The sequence below is a fragment of the Varanus komodoensis genome, unplaced genomic scaffold (assembly GCF_004798865.1).
Source record: "Varanus komodoensis strain SLA01 unplaced genomic scaffold, ASM479886v1 scaffold72, whole genome shotgun sequence".
Lineage (NCBI taxonomy): Eukaryota > Metazoa > Chordata > Lepidosauria > Squamata > Varanidae > Varanus > Varanus komodoensis.
In genome coordinates, this window is record NW_025336374.1 from 1,720,319 (window position 1) to 1,741,390 (window position 21,072).

General features: G+C 41.5%; 1 protein-coding gene across 2 annotated transcripts; it reads right to left on the bottom strand.

The window, feature by feature from the left end:
• Window positions 1–1,199: 1,199 nt before the first annotated feature.
• On the bottom strand, window positions 1,200–15,828 carry LOC123034791 (INTS3 and NABP interacting protein). 2 transcript variants are annotated; one of them, XM_044452468.1, is made up of 6 exons: window positions 15,700–15,828; window positions 13,963–14,044; window positions 6,151–6,253; window positions 4,359–4,418; window positions 3,832–3,922; window positions 1,200–2,282 (listed from the first exon to the last, which is right to left on the bottom strand). In XM_044452468.1, the coding sequence occupies exons 2-6, from the start codon at window positions 13,985–13,987 to the stop codon at window positions 2,187–2,189; spliced, it is 375 nt and encodes a 124-aa protein (XP_044308403.1). In that variant the 5' UTR covers window positions 13,988–14,044; window positions 15,700–15,828; the 3' UTR covers window positions 1,200–2,186. The 2 variants fall into 2 exon arrangements, with proteins under 2 accessions (XP_044308403.1, XP_044308405.1); XM_044452470.1 differs by lacking the exon at window positions 4,359–4,418 and having other exon boundaries at window positions 1,996–2,282.
• Between the last annotated feature and the right edge of the window lie 5,244 nt (window positions 15,829–21,072).

The following is a 21,072-nucleotide window of genomic DNA, read 5'->3' on the forward strand; positions in this document are numbered from 1 at the left end:
GAAACCTCTTCTGGACTATATTATTGCGATGGGGGGGGGTGCAGGGCTAATGCCAAAGGTAAATGGCAAGAAATCCATCTTCCTGCATTCCTCTAATGGTTTGCCAAGACTCCATTCCATGAAGCTGGGCCTACCCAAACACCCATCCCCTTGTCTTGTTCTGTTCTGATCTTGGGGCTCAAGGCTGAACCTAACCCTTGCCCATTACACTGAATGATTTCAGCTAGGCTCCTGTGAGAACTTTGCTCCACAGAAAGCCCGCGGGGAGAAATCAGCCAGCTGATGACAGGCTAAGGAGGCCCCTGTCACAGTTGCGAAGGCCTTTGAGTATGCAAAGCAGGGTCAGGGGATGCTACAGCTGAGGTTGTCTTCAGTTTCATTTGACCCTCTCCTTGCTTTGGACTATTATGTGCATCCTGCCTGTTTGAAGACCTTTCTTTAGAGATGTGTAGGCTTTCTTGGTTTTACCTTGATGCATCATTTCCAACAACTGTTGTTTTGCTGTGTATTATCCCTTCTCCCTTGTGTAAGTAAACCTACCACCCATTATAATTTTAAGTGTGCGCTTTATTCTAAATTAAGCCTTGACATGAAGTTCAGGTTTACAAGAGCTGAGTAGATACAACAAAACCTACATTTTGGAGGGCACCCCTTCACAGGGTCACCATAAGTCAGACAGCTTGACGGTATATGACAAAACCAGACTTTTCCTTTTGGTCATTGCTACCATTTAAGGTTTCAGGACTAGGACTTGGAAGCAGAAGGTGCAGGCTTGGGCCCATATTTCTTAAGCATGAAGATAGCCTGAACAATCTGCTTTCTCCGGCTCAGGCCAAGCTGGAAGGAGAGGATGGTGGCAACTGATCTTGTTGGCTTCTTTGGACCAAGCAACCTTTTGCTTCAGCCTACCCTGGTGGAGCTTGAACAAGCCCTTCCTTCCCTTCACAGTAAGGTTGGTTTGCGATATGCTGAGGGCCCACCAGGAAGAGTTGCTGCTCCATTTGAATAATAATACCTTGAACTGAATAATACCTTGCATTGAATAATACCTATAATTAAAAAGAACACCTTCAAGGTGCCAAGGGGACCAAAGTGTGCAATGCAGCATCTATTGATGCTGGAGCTGCAATGGCCTACACTGACAATGATTTTTGCTAAGTTCCATCTTCAAACAAGGAAAGAAACACACATGTTTGAACTGCCTTATCTCAGTATTATTTATTTTCATGCAGGTTTATTTACTAGGTATAGCACTATATTTTATCAACGTGTGTGTTACCCAGGGCTCACATACCAATTCAAATAAAATAATAAAAAGAAAGCCCAAAATCTAGCAAAACCAAATAGCTACATCGATGTTGCTAACAAAATAAACCAGATACAAGAATAAGCTATGAGCCTGGAAATTCCACAGTCACATCTCAGCTATGGACTGACTAAATACTTCTAGGCAAATCTCTTTCTGATGCAGTCTCACGGCTGGTATACGATAATAAGGCTGGCCTACCTTAACATGCTGTTGTAAGAATTAGTGAGATAATGCAGGGCCATGGAACTCCTATTGTCTAAAACTGCTTAGATATGCATCTTGGTGTGTACTGTCTGTTTGTGTACAGTTCCTTTTTTATACTGTGCATAGCATATTTCAATTACTTTTAATCCTTGGAAAATGGCGAGAAAGCTTTGGCTACAGGGTGGCACAGCAGTGTCACGGCTGAAATATGAATGGATGTGAAGCGGTGTGACACTCCAAGAATGCAATCCTATATATGTCTACTCAGTTGTGAGGACTGCTGCCTTACTAGAATCGCAGTCTTGAAGTGCTATATACCTGCTAAGCATTGCTCTTAAGTGGCTTGCTGGGCATGCGGCAAATTTACTTGAAAGGACAAACAATCAAGCAACTATTCTTGACTTCTCAACTTGTCAACTTCTTAACATAATATCTGATTAAAAGGCCATGAAAAAAGGGAAAAGTTAAAAAGTTATCAGAACTTGTTTAAAGTATTTTAATGTCCCCTAAAAACAAAATGCCTGGATCCAAAATGAGATCCATTACAATGAAGAAAAATATACATCTGCCTTTGAGTCCTCTTATTTTCATAAACCACTGGCAGAAAGTCTGGAAAGATAGCAACTGCAGTGCTAGAATAACATTTATGTCTCTTCGTTCCAAGGCTTTGCTTTCATTCTGCATCAAGTCGTGGCAACACAGGAAGAATAAGGTTTCCAAAGGCAGAGTCTTGGGTTATAAAGTATCCTGAAGAATGTGCATGAGCATGCTGAAAGAGAACACACCCATCTGAAAACGGCACACTCAGACCAAAGGAAGAAGATAGCTGCCCCACCACCAACCCGACCAAAGCAGCAGGTCAAAAAGCAATAGCACAGATTTGGAGGAAATTTGTGTTCCCTGTCCGACATTTCCGTTTTTGCACACAGTTGTCTTACTTTAATACATTTGGTTTCTGTGGCACTGAACCAAGCCGTGTGTAACGCAGAATTGCTGCTGAAGTTTTGATTAAGTCAGGATCTATAATTCAATGCGAAAGACAGAAATGTTTTATCCAATGACTATATGGCCAAAAGTTTATGAGGTTGTCTAGGAGTCTTTCAGGCCTGCCCTGCTGCTTCAGTTCCAGAATGACAGGGTGCAGCAAAACAGCACACACGTTTAATTAAATACAAAACACTGTATATTTGGCATATGATAACCAGGCACTGATGCTACTCTTATTGTAGCACATACTACTGCCAGAAAATTGCACCATGAAATCATCATACAATTCCTAAGCTTTTGTGAGGCACACTGTTGTTTGTTCCCAAAGCATGTAAAAAGATAAAAGGACTCTTAGGAACCACAGCTTCTGATGCACTCCATGGCACAGGATGACTGAGCACCAATACTGCTCTTGGCGCAAGAATTGTTTGGATCTGCTAGTTATCTTCTAGCTGTGCACAGTCACAGCATAGGGGTCTTGACTGACTAGCATTGTGGTACTGATCCTATGGGCTGATATAAATTCAGCAACATCAACCACAATGATCAAATGTTCTTACAAGCTCCAAATACACAGAATTTCAGCTTTCTATTTTTAAATGACAGGCAGCATTTTCAGAAAAATGCTCATGTTTGAGAGGCAGTAGGGTACAGCCAGCTGAGGTCCGTACTGGTTAAAATCCCACCTTAGTCATGGGACTCATTGGATTGCCTTGGATGAGTCACTTCCTTCTCATTTCAGTTCCTCATTTGTACAAATGGAAAGCTTATCTTCCCGCTTCACAAGGACAGAAAAGATGCACAATGCAGGGCTGAGATGGGAAGAAAGTAGATCTCAAGGTGTTTTGGACTTTAATTTGTAGCATTCTTAGAAATTCTTGGGAGACGTAGTGCAAAACATCTGGAGATCCACCTTGCCCAGTCCAGATACAGAGCACTTTTTAACCTTAGACGTGATGCATTTTCTTTCTAGGTTCTGCCAACCCATGCTCTACTTCCCTGCATAGGCCTGAGTATTCTTTCATTTGCTGATTCTTTTAGTTTGGTGCCCATTGTGTCTGCCCATCTCATTCTTCGAAAGGTATTTCCTTGGAGTTTTCGAAAACACAGCTGCGTGGGATCACTTCGTCTAGAAGCTGGAATGCACGATGGGACAGACACAGCTGAAGCGACTTACCACACCAAGTATACTGTCATAGCATTAAACAATGCAATCACTGTCCAGCGCCTAGATTTTTACTATGTGCATTTGTTTTTGTTCCAAATGCGTGTTCTTTGGGCCACAGCCTCCAAACAGCCCATGTGTCTCTGCTGTGCCCCGGACAACTCACTTGTAAAGCAGCCTTTTGTTGTGCAGCAATGTGCTGCTGCTCGGCGTGGTCACGAAAATCCTTGTTGAGGGAAGATCTTGCTAGTGAGATGCTGCAAGCAAGAAGGGAAAAAAGGCAGCAACATGTCATGGCAGTGCAGGGAAGGTAACGATCAGCACGGGACTGAGGCGTGCACATAATGGATGAACAACTCTGCTCAGATCGGATGGGCTGCATCCTGATCTGGCCTTATTTTGTGTGGACACACTGAAACCAGTGGGACCTAAGCTAGCTAGTCCTGATGGAACCTGCATCCTGTTGACTGCTGTGGGTCGAAGAGAGATAAAGTCTGAGTCCAACCTACTCAGCCAAGCAATAGCACATTGAGTAAAACAGGAAGGAAACCCATGCCCCATCATAAACCAAAAGGACCTCAAGTGGAAGACATGCAATAGAATGACACTTGCCCCCCCCCCCCTTTTCTTTCCTCTCACAGTGCAACCCAGTGACTTGTCGAAGTGATACCTTAATAAAACCACAGCACTAACCAGGGGTCCATAATCTTCATGATGGGGAGTTCATATGTTTGGTAGAGTGGCTGCAGAACTCTGTATGCAGGAAAAGAGTTTCCCACTGAGACTGAGCCCAGACAAGGTCTCTTTGTAGCCAACATGATGACAGGTCATAGTACACAAAAACATGACTACTCCACCATGAGCAAGAAATCAAGTTCCAGGCTACACACTTGGAGGAGGAAGAGAAATCAAATAAGGGAGCTATTCTTTTGCATTTGTTTTGCTTTTTCATTTAGGGGCCACATAAAATCTCACACATGTACATGTTAGATCTGAATATAAAAATGATAATAAATTGCAGCATCCAGAAGAAGAGAAGCAGGGAAGCAAAACAAAAATAAAATACCACGGACTGCTAGATTCTGCCACTTTCTGGAGGGAAAGTGCCTTGAAAACCACTGGCTGTATGTCTCTCTGGGAGCCTGGAGCAGAAATACAATCCAGCTGGAAGGAGTCACTTAGAACACTTAATAAAATGATTGAAATGCCCAGTCACATTCCTGGGATTTCCCTATGAACCCTGAAAACTAGATGGATTTTTAAAAACCTTCAAAAATACTGATGTTTTTGTCAACTGTTGAACCTACAGCTCATGCCTGATTACAAGAAAACCAGAGATTAGAATGCAATAGGGGCAGGTGGGAGGAAGGTGATTAGTTCTCAGATTTCTTTCTAAAGTTTACTTTGGAGGTGAATTAGAATAGTGAGTGTTCAGAGAATGAATAATTGTATTTCGTTATCTCAGTATGTATGCACTTCTAGACATAAAAAACAAACAGTGTATATGAAAGAACACAACAAATCCTGAAATTAATTCCCTTGACTTTCCAAAGTTTTCATGTTTTCTAATTACAGAAGGGGAACTGCTCTTGGGTAGCCTCTAGAAGCAAAATACTTAATTTGTCTTCCATTCTAAAATTGGTCCCTGCGGAAAAGGGAAAATTAAAGGTTCTAGTGACTTCCCAACTGGCACCACTGCAATTCATTTACTGGATTTTCATATGTAGCCTAAGTCATCTCATCTTCTTTAGATTTTAATGGTTTAATCCCCTGCATCTTTCCTCACACACATGATTCATCTTATTGTATTTCAGTATGTATGAAGAGTTTTTAAAGTATAAGCCACCTTTGAAAGCGCTTTGGCTGAGGATCAGTATTATATACACATATGTAAGTACAGATTTTAAAAACAGGAAAGTAGACGTGTTGAACTATAAGTCTGGAGTGTAAATCTAGCTCACCCAGTGGGGACACTTGCCACTTCTTTCCCCCATGCCCCAGAAAAACTAATGGCATAGTGGTATTCTGACTTCTGCATGTTTTTCCCACCCCAAAAGTTTGAAATCCATCTCCTAAAGTTTAATTGCTGGCAGGCAGAGTGCATGGTGGGAGTTGTAGACCTTTTTTTCTTTTGAAATATGCCTAGAATTGAGTCTTAAGTTAAAATATGCTGGTATTTTCACATTTTAGTATGTCTTTTACCCACTGTAGGAAGGTGGCCCCCAACTACTTCTCCAGATTGAATTTAGCTCTCAGGATGAAAGAGGTTCAACACCCCTGCTGTAAAACATCTATGTTTTCCTCTGAACAGGACCAATGCAAGACTCAAAAGACAAGAAATCCAGGGTGCGTGTGGGAAACAACCAGCCCAACAAGTGTTGGGGGCCCCGTAGTGACACACACGGCTGATACGAGACAGATACATTCGGCCTGCCTCTCTGATCAGAGAGCATGACTGAGACAGAAAGGTAGGAACATACTGTACCTGGCTCCAGGGTGATTGGTGGAAGACTGGTTTTGCAGCAGCAGCTTCCTCTTCTCCTTGTCTAGCTCAGCCAAGATTGCGACCCTGTTCTTATTCTGAAAGCCTAGCAAGAATGAGAAGAATGTAGAAGTCAGTGATGCATGCTATTTCTTTGAGCCAGTTAATAACCTTCCTGGCTTAAAGCCTCTCCAAAGTGAATTATGATGAATATATTAATCTTCAAAGCCAATGAGCACCATCCCTAAAGCCTATTTATAACTTTCCTTTCTTGTCTCATCATTTATAACATGAAAAAGCTTCCTAAGAATATCATGCATACTGTTAAAAGAAAACTCAGGTTAAGTTACTCTTGAATGCTGGATTCAGAACTACAAGCAGGTTTCTGCAACATAGCCTGGTTTAGTCTACAAACAGAAAACATCTGCAAGCATAATTTGCACAAGATGTGAACAATATACTTCTATTGATTCCAGCAAGTTTGGCTGAAAAGATAGCTATAAATAGAAGAAATAAAAATCAAGTTTGTACATAGTCCTGGGTCACCCACAAGAATGTGATATCATCTTACAATTTGTAGCCCATTAAAAAAAATGAGTTCTGAGAGTTAGCAAGAAGTTCAGTAATATAATAAGAGCAGGGCAGGAGGAACAAATTGAAGAATTCAGATTAGGAGAGAGATGTAAGAAGTGCCAAATACTGTCTTTCAGAAAGCATGGAGTTGGATTCAGCATAACTCTCACACTGAGGGAGGTGCTCCTTCTGTTTACAAGATGCTTCTGATCCAGTAGGGAATCTCACTTGTGAAAAGGGGAAGATGATCCTTATTGATTGCCTCTTCCCCTGCAGTCTCCTGGAAACCTCCTCTAGAGGATTTGAGGGCCCTCCATAAGGCTGGAGGTCATAACACCAGCTGGAGGGGGAGAGGGGCATCAGCCAAGAGCACCTCTGCCCTTTTCACCAGCGGGAATGTTCCTAGCAGAACTCAGCCCAAGAGCTGCACCCACTTGTCTGCATAGAAATAAATGTTTGGATGCAGTTTATATATTTCTATTTCAAGATTTTCCCTAAGACGGATTCAGCGTCCACACTCAAGGGTAAAACTCTTGGAAATCAGCACAATGCATCCACCACATTTATGACAGTAATATTTAAGGCAGCATATGTGTTATGCAACTTTTACAGCAAATTGTATTTCTCGCATGCAGCTGAAGTAGGCAACTTTGCTGCTGACATGTAGCTTCTAATCTATTTCTTTGGTAGCACTGAATAGTTTCTGTTCCACTGAATGCAGACATACTACAATTGTAATTGTGTTTAAACAACTGGCACTAGCAGGTTCATGGATAGTACACATGGATAGACCCCTTTTGAGAAATATTCCAGAATAAAGGACTATGTCAAATATGTCCCCCCCCCCATTGAATGCAGTCCCTGTGGCTCCTGTGCTGTGCAAAACCCAACCCAACCCAACCTGATGGCTTGCTGCTGAAATCTCCACTAAGGAGATCCAAACTGGTTAATGTAGCTTGTTTTCAAGTTAAGTGCCCTTTGCTTTCAAGCTAAATGTGGTTGGTTTGAGTCTTCATGTCTGACAAAAAGTCAGACAAATAGACTATATTATATACATTACGATGGCGCAAATGGTGTTGAGTCAGCCTTTCTTCTAAAGAAGTCTTTTCATGCTTCCTGTCTGAGGTGCACCACTGAAGTTTTGCAAACAGTATTACTAACAATGAGGAAGTGGGGCTTACAAAGATTAAGTTGACTGGGTGTTGAGTTAGATAAGCATGTTTCAGTCTAACATAATATTCAAGAAACAAACAAAGTCTCGTGTGCTAATATGGATGCAGCCTGACCAGAAAAATCTTCTATAAACCTGGAAACTGTAGGTGGTTATGTACTATAAACTATACACCACCATACACTCTCTAAATAAATGACTTTCTCTGCACTTGCAAGCTAATCACAATTAGTGTCAGTCCACTGCAGTCTCTCAGGCATGGAAGACAGTCCAGCATTCAACCAAGTAGATACACAGTTCAGCGTCAGGACTGAGCTCAGAGAATTCATTTTAGCAAAGAATATGTTTTTCTGATGACCAAACAACAAGGGTCTGTTACTTAGGGTTCTACTGGAGAGACTCAAGAGGGTCAAAAATACAAAATAAATCTCTGTCAGGAAGGTCAGAATTTATAATGATCAGCCTGGAGGCAGATATTTTGACACCAGACGTCCTAAAAAAAAAAAAAAAGTCTGGGTCAAGATAATCATGCACAAAAACTGAGTATCTCCTGCTATGGCGTTTTCTGTTACTAATCATTACAAAAAGTTAAATTTGCTGTGTGGGATGACTGTAGCAGCTGGTCCCAACTGGAGACGGGTTTACCATATATTTGTAGGTGCACCTACGACGAAGAGTCTTTTTTATATAAAATGACTTGCTGGTCTTGCCTGTTCCTCTCACAGTCAGACAACAAACAAGAAGGACTTTTTTCTCCTCAATAGTAGGTTGCTATACAAAAAACACAGAGCAGCTGAGCAGAGCAAAGAATGCACTGATTTCCCAAGCCTGGTTACGGAGTTCTTCTAAGAGAAATATTCACAAAACAAGATGCTGATTAACAGGATCCCCTACGTAGATTTCTATCTCTACTCTGCCCCTCACCCCGCACAGGCGACTTATCCCACTCTCATCTGGAAGCACAGGTTACTGGGAAGGATTCCTCCCAGTGGGTCTTGGTCTGAGGAGCTCAATACAGACAGCCATGCTCTCCCTTGCAGCTTGAGTCCATTGAAGCGGCCAACCATCACTTCCAGGGCAGAGATCAGCAGAGCCCTCAGCCAAGCTCTGCTCCCAAAATGGTTGCAGGAGCTTCCTTGGAAAGGTGTATGTGCTTCTCAGGGGCCCATGGGACTTTAGGGGCAGATAATGTCTACTTGCTGTATTTGTCAGAAAGGCAGGGTCTTCTGCCGATTGGTAGATACCTGTTCTGCCTAGCAAGATCACACAGTTTCCGAACTCTTATCATCCACACACAAGCGGACCAAATTTGGAAGCAGAATATAGATTTCTATGCCATGTGGCACAGACTCACTGCACCATTTATAATAACCTCATTGTGTCTAACACAATCTCAATCAACAAGCCAGTTCTCTATCCCTTTCTAAGAATGATTTGCATTTGGGTGTGTTCTCTCACACATTCAGCGACAATTAAGGAAAATGCATGTTGCTCATTAAATTTCCCTTGAATTATTAAAGTATGAATATTTTACTTGCTTCTGATAATGATGATACAGTCCTGTATTTACGGATACGGAGTCCTTGTGGAAATCTGTATATATGCACTAATTAATGCCCTTAGAGCCTTAGGATTAGTGATTTTAATGCTAACTAAAAACATATCTTTCCCCACCCTTTTTTTTGACATGACCCAATGTGAAGAGCACAACATTCTGAAATGCTCTGTAACTTTAAATTAGAACAGGATAAATTGACAAGAAATCACTTCAAGACATATTAAAGAAGCAAGAAATGTTCTGCTAATCATGGTCATCTCTCCATATACTTTCATGTGGCAAAAACTAACTGCTAACAAATCAGTTCATTTTTTTTAAATGCTATACAGGATATTCAGTGCTGATGAGAGAAAAAGCTGTTTAACACACACAAAAAAAAGCACATTCAGAAATTTTATGCACTACAGCCCTTTCAGGTTTATAAATTTTTCTTATCCAATTAATTATCAATTACCCTTTAACTAACAAGCCCAAGGAGGCCTAATGTCCTGAGACACAATGGCAAATTATACCACTTTGGACTCTAGGGGAGATATTTCACAATTGACTGCTATTCCACATAAAAATGTTCTAACCATGAAAAAAACAGTTTATATGGAGAGAATATGGAGAGGAAAAAAATCTAGGTTAGAACCTTCTCCCATAAACAATTTAGTTTATCTGTGAGAAAGCACTCAAAAATGTTCTTCCCACCCTGCAATCCCTTCTGTGCCCATTACCTGAAAATTTGGGAAAAAACAGGTAATTCATTAGATTAGATCATCCCTAGCATCATTTTGACTGATCATTTTATTGGCACAGCATTATAGTTGGTCAGAAGCTAAGAGCAGGAGTTCATCTTCTCTTTATTAGCTGAAGCAAAGTCATTAATTGAGAAATGTTGCTAAATGTTAGGGGGGGAGGGGGGAAAGTACCGTGATTAGAATTCTGTGGCTGAAAAGCAGCACACACGATGCAATCATCACACACATTTAGAGAAGCTCAAGAAGACACCTAACTAGATTAGGCTAATGGAGAAAAGAATTAGATTTTCCTGGTCTGGTGACAAATACTTAATACTAGAAAACAGTTTGTCGGTCTGATAGGTGAAGGTGTCTAGAAGGAAGGCCCTGATATTGCAGAGACTCCATTAAGGTGTTAAAGATGTTAAAGACCGTCACACAACAGCCTTTCTTGGGCATTTTCCACATCTAAACTTCCACATGGAGAAGAAAGGGGAGCCACACTTCCAGACTCGCCCCTGCAATCCTTCATGGCACTGGATCCATCCCCTGCCCCGGCATGCATGTATTGGCATGGATATCACAGTAAGGAAACGTTATGTGTGAGCAGCTGCTTGCACACAGCTTCCACATGATCAGAATTTGGGGTACCATTTCTTACAGCCCCTTTCTCCTGCCTGAACAGGACTAGAGTGTCCAGCAATGAGTGTCCAGCAATTAGAATCCCATCTGAGTGCACCTGAAGGTGTTGGCACAGCCCCACCCCTTCAGTGGAAGACCTCATCTCAAATGCTCTTTCAGACTTCACTTACATATTATGGTTTAGCAAAATGAATGCGAAACTGTTGAGTCAAAGACAAGTTCCAAAATAAAGCAAAAAGCCATTTTAAATAGTAGATCTTAAAGCAGGAATAAAGACATAAAGGTTTATGGACAAATGAACCTATTAAAAAAGCTCTGACACCAACTAATAGCCATATATTTAGTGGCAGCTTAATAAAAATTTAGTATTCCAGAGAATCAGTCTTCCAATTCTCCCTTGATGTCTCCAATAGAAGCATACTATGGAAAATATTTAAGGAAGAACAATGACTTTATAATATATGGAAACATGGTTGCTCAACAAGGATGAATCAAGCTTTGGCAAGGATTAAAAGATGAAGGGAAACAAACAAAGAATGGCTTCTTCATTATCAATTAATTTCAAGATTAAAAAAGGAAACCCAATTGGGTGAAGGTACAGTAAGAGGCCCAACATTTTTTGAAACAATGAATAAACATCAAAAAGGCCATCTACTAGGATGAATGCATAAACATTTACTCTAATGTGATACTGAAACTCAACAAGTCAAAACATGCATGAAAAGTTGGATGCAGAAATATCATCCCGTCAATGGGAAGTCCAATGGAAGAAGGATATAAAATTCACAGCCAGACAAGCATTAAGAGAAAATTGGTATAAGATGTGCTTTCTGTGGTATGTTACTCAGAAGGATAAACAGAAAATGGATAAGAATTATAATGGAAAATATTAAGAAGTTTTTTTTTCTGTTTAGTCGCAAAGTCATGCCCGACCCATCACAACCCCAAGGACAACATTCCTCCAGGCTTAAAGAAGTAGATGAGCCTTTTTACCATATGTGGTGGACATGTGATAAAAGCAAAAGATTTTGGAAACAGATACATGTGGAAATGCAGAAAATTCTTAAAATTAAGTTTCCAATGAATGCTAAAAATATGTTACTATTATACCAGAGACTTTTCCAAAGACTATGCTGGAGTTATTTAAATATGATAACAGTGGCAAGAGTGACAATTACATCAAAGTGGAAAGTGTCTAACTAGTGGAGATTGGAAAACAAGCTAGCCAAGTATGCTATAATGGCAAAGCTAACCAATTATATAAATAAAAGACATTCCAAAGAATTTAATGAAAACATGGAAAGTCTATTATATGCAATTATACTAATATTAAAAAAACAGAATTTGTAAAAATCTTGTTAGTGGTTTTACTTCAGTGCTAAAATTATATTATCTGCAATTAGTTTGATAAATTAGACCAATCTGTATGGGAACCTTGATTAAGAATTGATTGACTTAACTATGGTTAGAGGCAATCGAAATGTTGGCTTTTTCATGAATTTGTTTGATGTTAAAATTATATGCTATATTTGTGTAATATCCCTTTGCATCCTTTTTCTCTCATTCATTTATGTATAAATACTTGTGGACAGCAGGCTGAACATGAACCAGAAGTATGAGCAGCAATTAAGAAGGCAAATGCCACCCTTGGGTGTATAGCCAGAAGTGTGGCTTCCAGATCTAGGGAGGTGTTGATACCATTCTACACAATTCTCATGCACCCACAACTAGAGTACTGTGTCCAGTTCTGGACTCCACATTCTAGGAGAGACATAGCTAGGTTAGAATTGGCTCAGCACAGGGTCACAAGAATGGTAGGCGGGTTGGGAAGGATGACATATGAAGAGAGATTGCGGGAACTGGAGAAGAGGAGACCACCAGGGGATCTTTTAGTGACTTATATGTATGTGAGGAGATGTGATGTGGCAGAGGGCCATGCCCTGTTCTTCCCTGCAGTGAAAGGCAGGATGTGTTCCACTAGGACAAAACTCAAGGAACCATGCTTCAGGTTGGATGTCAGGAAGTACTTTCTGAAGGTTAGAACCCATAGGTTATAGAATGGGCTTCCAAGGGAGGTGATTGAGGCCCCCTCAGTGAGGGTGATCAAGGAAAGATTGGACAACCACAGGTTGGAGATAACATGAGTGGAGTCAGGGGTCAGACTAGATGGCCTGGGAGACCCCTTCTGACTCATTTTTCCCCCTATGTTTCTATGTTCTATGTTGAAACTCAAATACTTTGGCCACCTAATGAGAAGGAAGGACTCACTGGAGAAGACCCTATTGTTGGGAACGATTAAAGGCAAGAGGAGAAGGAGATGGCAGAGGTTGGGATGGCTACATGGCGTCACTGGGATGGAGGGTGTGGGCTTGGGTAGACTCCGGGGGATGGTGGAGGACAGGAGAGCCTGGAGGAATGTTGTCCATGGGGTTATGAAGGGTCGGGCACGACTTGTAGACTAAAAAAACCAAAACATGTTCTATGTCATTTTATTTTTTATGCAGTGTTCCAAGCATCAACCAGAAGTGCTATATAAATAGACATAATTAGAGGTAAGGTCCACAATGTGATCTTGAGGAGAGCACTGATGCTGGAAGAGTGGCCTAATTCATGTGTGGAGGAAAACAGAGACAAACTAAGCTTATGAAGCCAGGATGTATTCAATTTTAAGCATAAAAGTGAGTTGCCACATCATAAAAAGATACTTAGAAATCTCTGTCCTTGATCTATTTCTGGATATATAACTTGGTTTTAAATGCATATCTCCATCCAAATCAAAGATATAACTGCCAGTTTGGTATGGACCAAATAAACAAACATCACTTCTGGCATATGCACATGTATCTCTGAATCAGAATGATTTACCTCTTCCTGGGCCTTTTAATGGAATTGAACAGCTTGTAAAATTTTAATATAAGATGCTGAACCTCTGATCATGCCAAAAGGTTCCACAAGGAAATGTATTAGGGTTTTCCACTGCAAACATGCTAAAAGGTTCCTTTAGCATAAAATGCTGATGTATCATTTGTTTTTATTTCACATAAGCACAAAGCAGAAAGCCTTCGTTCCATTCTAAAATAAAACCACAAGAGAATTTCTAGCATCTTCTCAACATACCAAATTGGAGATTACCAAACATTAACATTTACCTTGTCCAGAAGGGTTTGAAGCCATCTTTCCAGTTCTTGACTTAGTTTTAGGAGAAGCAATTATAACTTGTTCTTATATCAGCTATTTAAAAAAAAATCTACATTAGTATGTGGACATAAAGGCATGCAACTCTAAAGTACATGAAGGGCACAAACCTACAGCTTCTAAATGCTGTCTAGACAATCACAGGAGAAGCTGGAATCCCAGATCCGACACTGGAAAGGCATTTCTAGGTGGAGCTGGAACTGTCTGGAGTGCCCTCCTTCTGCCCTTGCAGCTGGCGCAGTTCTTTGCATAGGGCTGTGGCTCCGAAGTCTGAATGGTCATACTCTCAGGCTCTCCTCATCCCAAACAGTGGCAAAGACACAGAGCTGAAATCAACCGTCTGTTTCTTTTACACTGCAGGACAAGCATGGAGACATGTCTTGCTTAACGTATTGCTTCATAGTAGTACCTTGTTTCAAAACCATCCGTATTTTGGAGAGCACTTGCAAAAATAGAGTGTCAGCTACAATATGGCAAACAGAAAAATACCTGCGGTATCTCAAAGATCAACAGATTTATTGTGGCATGAGTATATTAATGAAGTAAAGGCCAAGTCATCAGTGTTCTCAGATAATTCGTAAGTCACCAGAATAAACACAGAGCTGTTCTGGTGACAGGTCGTTCACAGGGACAGCCTACCGGAAGTATGTGATACCCTTATTGAAACAGTGATTTATAACTTGTTTCAGGGCTCTATACAAATTGCTGGTAATGACCTTACAAGTCCTTAGGTACCATGATATCTGAAGTCTTGCCTTCTTGCTGCTTGTTTTTCAAGCTCATGAATGCAGATCCCCTACTGTACCTCACCTTCTCCCAATGAACATTATTTTGGAACAAGCAATTACTTCCTTAGCATCAGCAATTCAGATTTTGGAATTCTTACCCAAGGGACATTTGTCTCATCCCATCTTGAATGGCTTTCTGTTAACTCTGCTTGAGTAACTGACATTATCCTTACTAAGCCTGCAGTGTCTGCATGGAAAACTCTATGGGAACTTAAGCATACTGTCATGGGTCTCAGGGAAGAAAGGCTGAGTATGATTTATTTTGGGTGCAATCCTATACATTTTTAGGCAGAAAAATATACATGGGAGTATTAGAATTCTTTTCTCTATGTATACATTCCTAATACAAAGGTTTCCATAGATCATGGTTTGAATTCCCACTGAACATGGGACTTGGGTTTGACTAACACTCAATACAAGCTAATGCAACCTGCAACTAATTTTTTTAAAAGACATATTTTCATAAGTTTGCCCACCTGTACACATCTCTTTAAGACCATGTCCCACTGGATTTATTTCAGAATATTTATCAGGGTGTAATCCTATGTATGTTTAGGTAGAATGATGCCCTACAGCTCCCAGCATCTCCCACCTTGGCTGGGGGATGCTGGGAGTTGTAGGGCTTCTGTGTAAACATGCATAAGATTGTGTCCTTAAATGTCTCCTGAAATACATTTCTCTAGGCGGACCTAAGCCTAACCCACAGAAGCGGAGTAACCAAGCATCATTCTGCATTAAAGTTCTGCTACTACACCTTCTGCTAATTCCTGTAGCAAAGGCAGGGGCAGTTCAAATGGGGAAGTTTGGGACTTCTGCTATCACTAATTTTTAAAAGCTCTCGCTCTATTTTTTTTATTTAAAAACAAATTTAAAATCACTAATTTCTAAAAGCACCCTACATACCTGACGGGTGGCAACCCCTGTACATCTCCATCATTCATTCATGTGAGCCTCTCGCCATTTTCTCTCGCTCTCATTCCCTCTCCTCCCCTCAGCTCGGCTGCGCAGATGGACTCTCCCGTCACCTCCCCTTTTTCTAGACCGAATTGCCCAACGAATTGTCGAATCACTCACCTCGTGACGTTGCATAGACGCGCCGTGCGCGGAAGCACATCCTTTTATCCAACCATAGTAAGTGGCAGAAAAGATAGAGACTTATAAAAGTATAGAGGGAAGCAAAAGTGTCCAGATTCCAGTTTCACTTGACACTTTTGTTAGCTGCAAAGGAGTCGTGTGTGTGCATTTAAGTGAATGCGCGGCGAAATTAACTACGCTGTATTATATTATTATTTTGCTGTAGCCTAAGATGTGTTTGATGAGCACCGACGATAATAACTGAGGGCAGCTAGAACTACTCCCACTGAAGCATTTTAGTGCATTATATAATAATTTGAATTGTTGTAAAAAGAGAACTGGAACGGTTTATTAGCTCTCGTAGATGCATGCTTACAACGGACTGTACTGCAGGGCTGTCGTAAGTCGTCCTCTCCCAGCCACAGCACATTCCTATGCAATATAGAAATTATAACAAAAGCCCCGCATCTGCAGAACATTATTTTAAAAAAGCGCTTCAAACTAAACACATATAAATCAAATGTCAGCGTGAAATAAGATCTGCTTCTGTCTTTGGATTGGGTGGGGGAGGTGTCAAAAGGAATTGGAAGCCACGATTCCAAATAATGGACGTCAGTCTTTATGTATAATGAGTCTATGACAGCTAATAGACTATGAACGATGAAAGCAGATTTCCATTGTTCCGCGCTTGAACAATGTGAGAGAATGAAACAAGCAGCACGCATGCGTTGGGCCATAAGAATGTTATGAACTGACAGGCTTTTGGACCAGAGACCGAATTTTATGGGCAATTTTAATCTATCTCATTACAGGGGTAAAATGACAGCTGCCTATAAGGGACAGTACAGGGAGTCAGGACATGAGATTGCATTCAGTGATGGTACTACTTAGAGTAGATTCACTGAAATGAACTGGGCTTAAGTTAGACTAATATTAGATAAAATCCTTTATCATTAAATCCTCCAACTCCATCCCACCAACAAAAGCATATGCAAAGAGAAAAGTGAATGCTCATGTAGTTCTTTGTTTTAGTAATTTCAAAAGTCACCCAGCTCATAGCTCTTTTCTGGAAGTTGGCAAGTAAAACTGCCCAGTAATACTTCCTTCGTGGTCAAGCTGTTATATACAGATTCCTATAACTTTTCCTGGTCTTAAAACACAACAACAAAAAACCACCAAGAAGGCTGCAGGTGTTAGGCTATGTATATATGGCGTTATCTGCAAATTGTATGCAGATAAGCATCTGGACATTTTGATATAGGATTATGCTATAATTCTTTTTATTAGATTGCTTTTCTCCTCAAAATTGCCATTGAAAGCAACATGAAAATGCTAGGTGGAAGAAGTTTTAGTCCCTCTAAGCCCTTCCTCCATTTAAACTTACTTCTTCCAGGCTAGGTTTGTTCTGTTTAAAAAAAAATGAGAGAAAATATTGTAATGTGATTTGGTTGTCACCACATTTTATAGCAGCAAACACTCAGGGTGAGGCTTACACTCATTCATATCCTACCTGTTTGCAAAGAAACAAAAGGCAGCCTACCAAAAAAGTGCAATAAAAATGAGAAAATCCAGCATAAAACAAAAACAATTCCCAGAAGAAACATACATCCATTTAATCAGAAGAAAAAGATGTGCTTACTGGAAAAATTACTATGGTTAGGGCCCCTGGGATCACTGAATTGGTGTGCCCCACTGGCTGTTCCCCTCTGGTGTTACTGTGCCTGGTGATGTGTGGCCTGGTGAGCACAGCTCTGAGATCAAGCACAAAATTGGTTGTTGATGCAAACTCCCCCACAGTTTCCATGGGGTCCCTCAGTTTGCCTTTCCATCACATGGGTGGCAGAAAGAGACACGTTTCGCAAGAGTGGCCAGATGAAAACATGCTGCTAAGCTTTGCACCGTGCTGTCTTCTTTTTCAAGCCTGAAGTAGTATTGTCATGGGCATTTTAGTTCCTTTTATCCTCAAGAATCATGTCAGCTGAACAAAAAAGAAGAGCAGAAAAGGGAGAGTTAATAAATCAGTTAAATTATTCTTGGGAAATAGTACTGTATGCAAAGGCATGGTTAAAAGCATGTTATGGGACTGATATTACAATGAACTGTTTGCCTTAAGTAAAACTGACATGTGGGCCTGTTCTCTCTAGGCTTTTAGGTGGGCAATTCATGGCCCTTGACATGTTTTGGCCTTTAACTCCTATCAGTCCTAGGCAGCATAGTCAATGGTGAGGATCATGGGAATCATAAGCCAAAACATCTAGAGGGCCACAAGTTACCCACACAAGAAACTAGATGTAGTCCCAGCACACAAAAAAGGCAGCTTAGAAGTGCCACCTTCATATCATGAATGAGAAGATCACAGGAGGAGCCCTGATGCCAATCAGACAAGGATCCCTCTAGTCCAGCACTACTTTCACACAGTGGCCAGCAACTGCTGACAAGCAGCAGCAGCAGTGGAAGTAAAGAAGCAGAGAAAGTAAACCCACAGGGATCACTCACATAGCCCAGAAGTTCTGTCCAACTTAACTTCATTCAAGCTCTCCTCAAGGGCTTCAAGTATTCAGTACCCGAATGAATGTGTGAAGGGGGTGATGAAAGAATGTGGACTAGGTCAGGATGCTGGACTGTATGTTCTCAGTCACTCTGGAGCAGGGCCTATACAAATACAGTTGTATGCATATAGGTAGGGCTTTTTTTGTCATAGAAGGCGTTCTGGCACCTTTTTTTCAATGGATTTTAGGAAGTGATTTTGAACTAGCAGATCAGCAGCAAACTTCATTAACATAGTGCCTCAGGCTGCTACTGTGTCTGCTATCTGCTCTCTGATGGTGAGAGATAGTGGCTTGGGCTTGAGATTGGTGTGTGTGCTTACTGCACACACCGGGAGTGAGTTCCGACACCTTCCCCCCCCCCCAAAAAGCACTCCATATAGGGGTCCTTTTATGGGGGCTGGACACTGACTGGCCAGGGTTCCTGTCCCCATGGCGGGAGCCTTAGACATATGCATCCGTTCACATGTAGGTCCCCTTCAAATTGACAACCACCACAGAGAAGTGCTCTGCCATCACGCTACGGTGCTTCCTGACCATATTACCTTTACTTGGAAAGAGGCTTTGCAATGCTTCCGGCACCTCTCGGCATATCCGAAGCTTGTGGAGCTCTTTGTAGATCTTTTCCTCCATTTCTCTAACCTGGAAGGTGGGGAAAGGGAGGAAGCAAACCACATTTCACCACCCTATTGCAAGAACAAGTGCAGTTTTTTCTACTTTGCAGCAAGCACCCATTCCTTCTGCCTTCCTTCATACACGTACAGCCTCCAGATCAGATGCTTTTCTCTTTCATCCTCCCCGCAGACTTCTGAGTCCATTTGGGTTCCACCTGCTTCCCAAGTGTTGCATGCTCATCTGTTCAAACATCTCTTTGGTACTTAGTGGTTTTGCTCAGGTTTTTGTACTGTGAGTTTCTTAAAAAACACAACAGACATTTTGTGCATGATGTATGCAATCTCTTTGTGGCCAAAAAATATTGGTATTATAACCATTTTAACTTCCCTGTGAGACTCCTACATCCTTCACCAGTACATTGTGCGTGGTTCTAAAAAGTCCATGGGCATGGGTATAGGTGGCATTAGAAGGCACGTGCCCCAAATCGTTCGAGCTGCTCCAGTGACACCAGCTGTGTTAATGTAAGGCTTCCTTCTAAGCCCAGTAGCTTTCTAGTGACTAAGAGACCTTAGCACAAGGAGAGCTTCCTGTGATATACTGGTGTTGCACACAGCATCTAGAATGGTTGGCTTTTGCAGAAGCTCAGTAGCTTCAACACAGCAAAGGGTCTAAGTAGCTTCCATAAATGTCTTTTTTTCCTTCCACCCTTAGCTTCTCCTGGGTAGCTGCTGGCAGCAGATTATACCAAAAGAAGAATTGTGATATTACATTCCAGGAAGTGCTGGAGGAATAAGTGCAGAGCACCTCATGTTCTGTTGGCAAACGTGACACTTTTCAATAAGTGCCACATTTTTAAAAAGCAAGAAACTGCCCACAGCCACCTCTCCTGAGATGGGTAATAGAAGTATAAATACTCCTTCCACCCTGTATCCCCTATTCCCCGATTTCTCTGAAATGCTCTGAAAGTGAGAATTTCTGTGGCCCGTTCTCAGTCTCCTGCCTACTTTTTCTCCCTCCATGAGGTTTTTATTACTCTTCTTTGTTCCATCCACAGTGGTAGGTAATGAAGGTTCTGAAATGTATTTAGCATAACACTGGCAATCAAGAGACTATCTTTTCTCCTCTTCCTTCCCCAATGCTTTGGGAAAAGTAGATTCACACAGTTGCAAATGAAAGAATTTTGTTGGTCAGTGCCCATTATCACAAATTATAAAAAACAGAAAGGGGTGTTGTTGGTTTTTTTGGAAGGGGGCAGATAAATACTGCTCATTTATGCACTCTTATGTATGTCTACTCAGAAGTGAGCCCCATTAAACATACTCCCAGGAAAGTGTATATAGGACTGCAGCCCAAGTTATTTGCGGCTTGCCTCCCTGCACTTTTACTCAGAAGTAAGTCCTGAGCAGTGAATGTGCTACTGCAGGCTGAATAACATGCCAGCTCTCCTCTGTTCTGTGGTCACACTCCCCTTTCAAGCCAATCCTAAGCATGTTGCAGTGGTGAGGAGGAAAGGTAGCCGGTACATGCTCAGCGGTACATCCGCACAACTTAGCTCTGGTATTGAAAAAAGACTCCTTGGCTGAGTCCTGGTGGAGTCCAAAGCTGAATTATGGTGAGGAGTGGTCAGCCAGAGCTTGCAGAAGGGTTGGCCAGTGTTAATATCTTCAGAGGGAATGCCAAAACCTTAATCTCTGTGGCACAGATGCCTCCAGAATTAAGTGAATGGGGATAAGGAGTCTTCAATGGCTTAGTGGTGAGAAGCATCCTTTGTTTCCCTGTTATTTTTGCCATCACTGGTGAGCTATAATTACTTTCCAGTGATTCCAAAGCCAGGCAGGTGTTAGGACATGGATGTCTGTTTCATGGATCTGCACGCCAGAACTCTGAGGTGCCAGGTAATGTCCCTGGAAATGTCTACTGTTGCCTTGATGGGAATGGGTCCAGCAACCCCCCCCTCCATTTACAAATGTAGCCATGTGTCTCACCACATCGTCCATTAACACCTTTGCCTTCCCCAGGAGGGAATAGACCAGGAGGATCC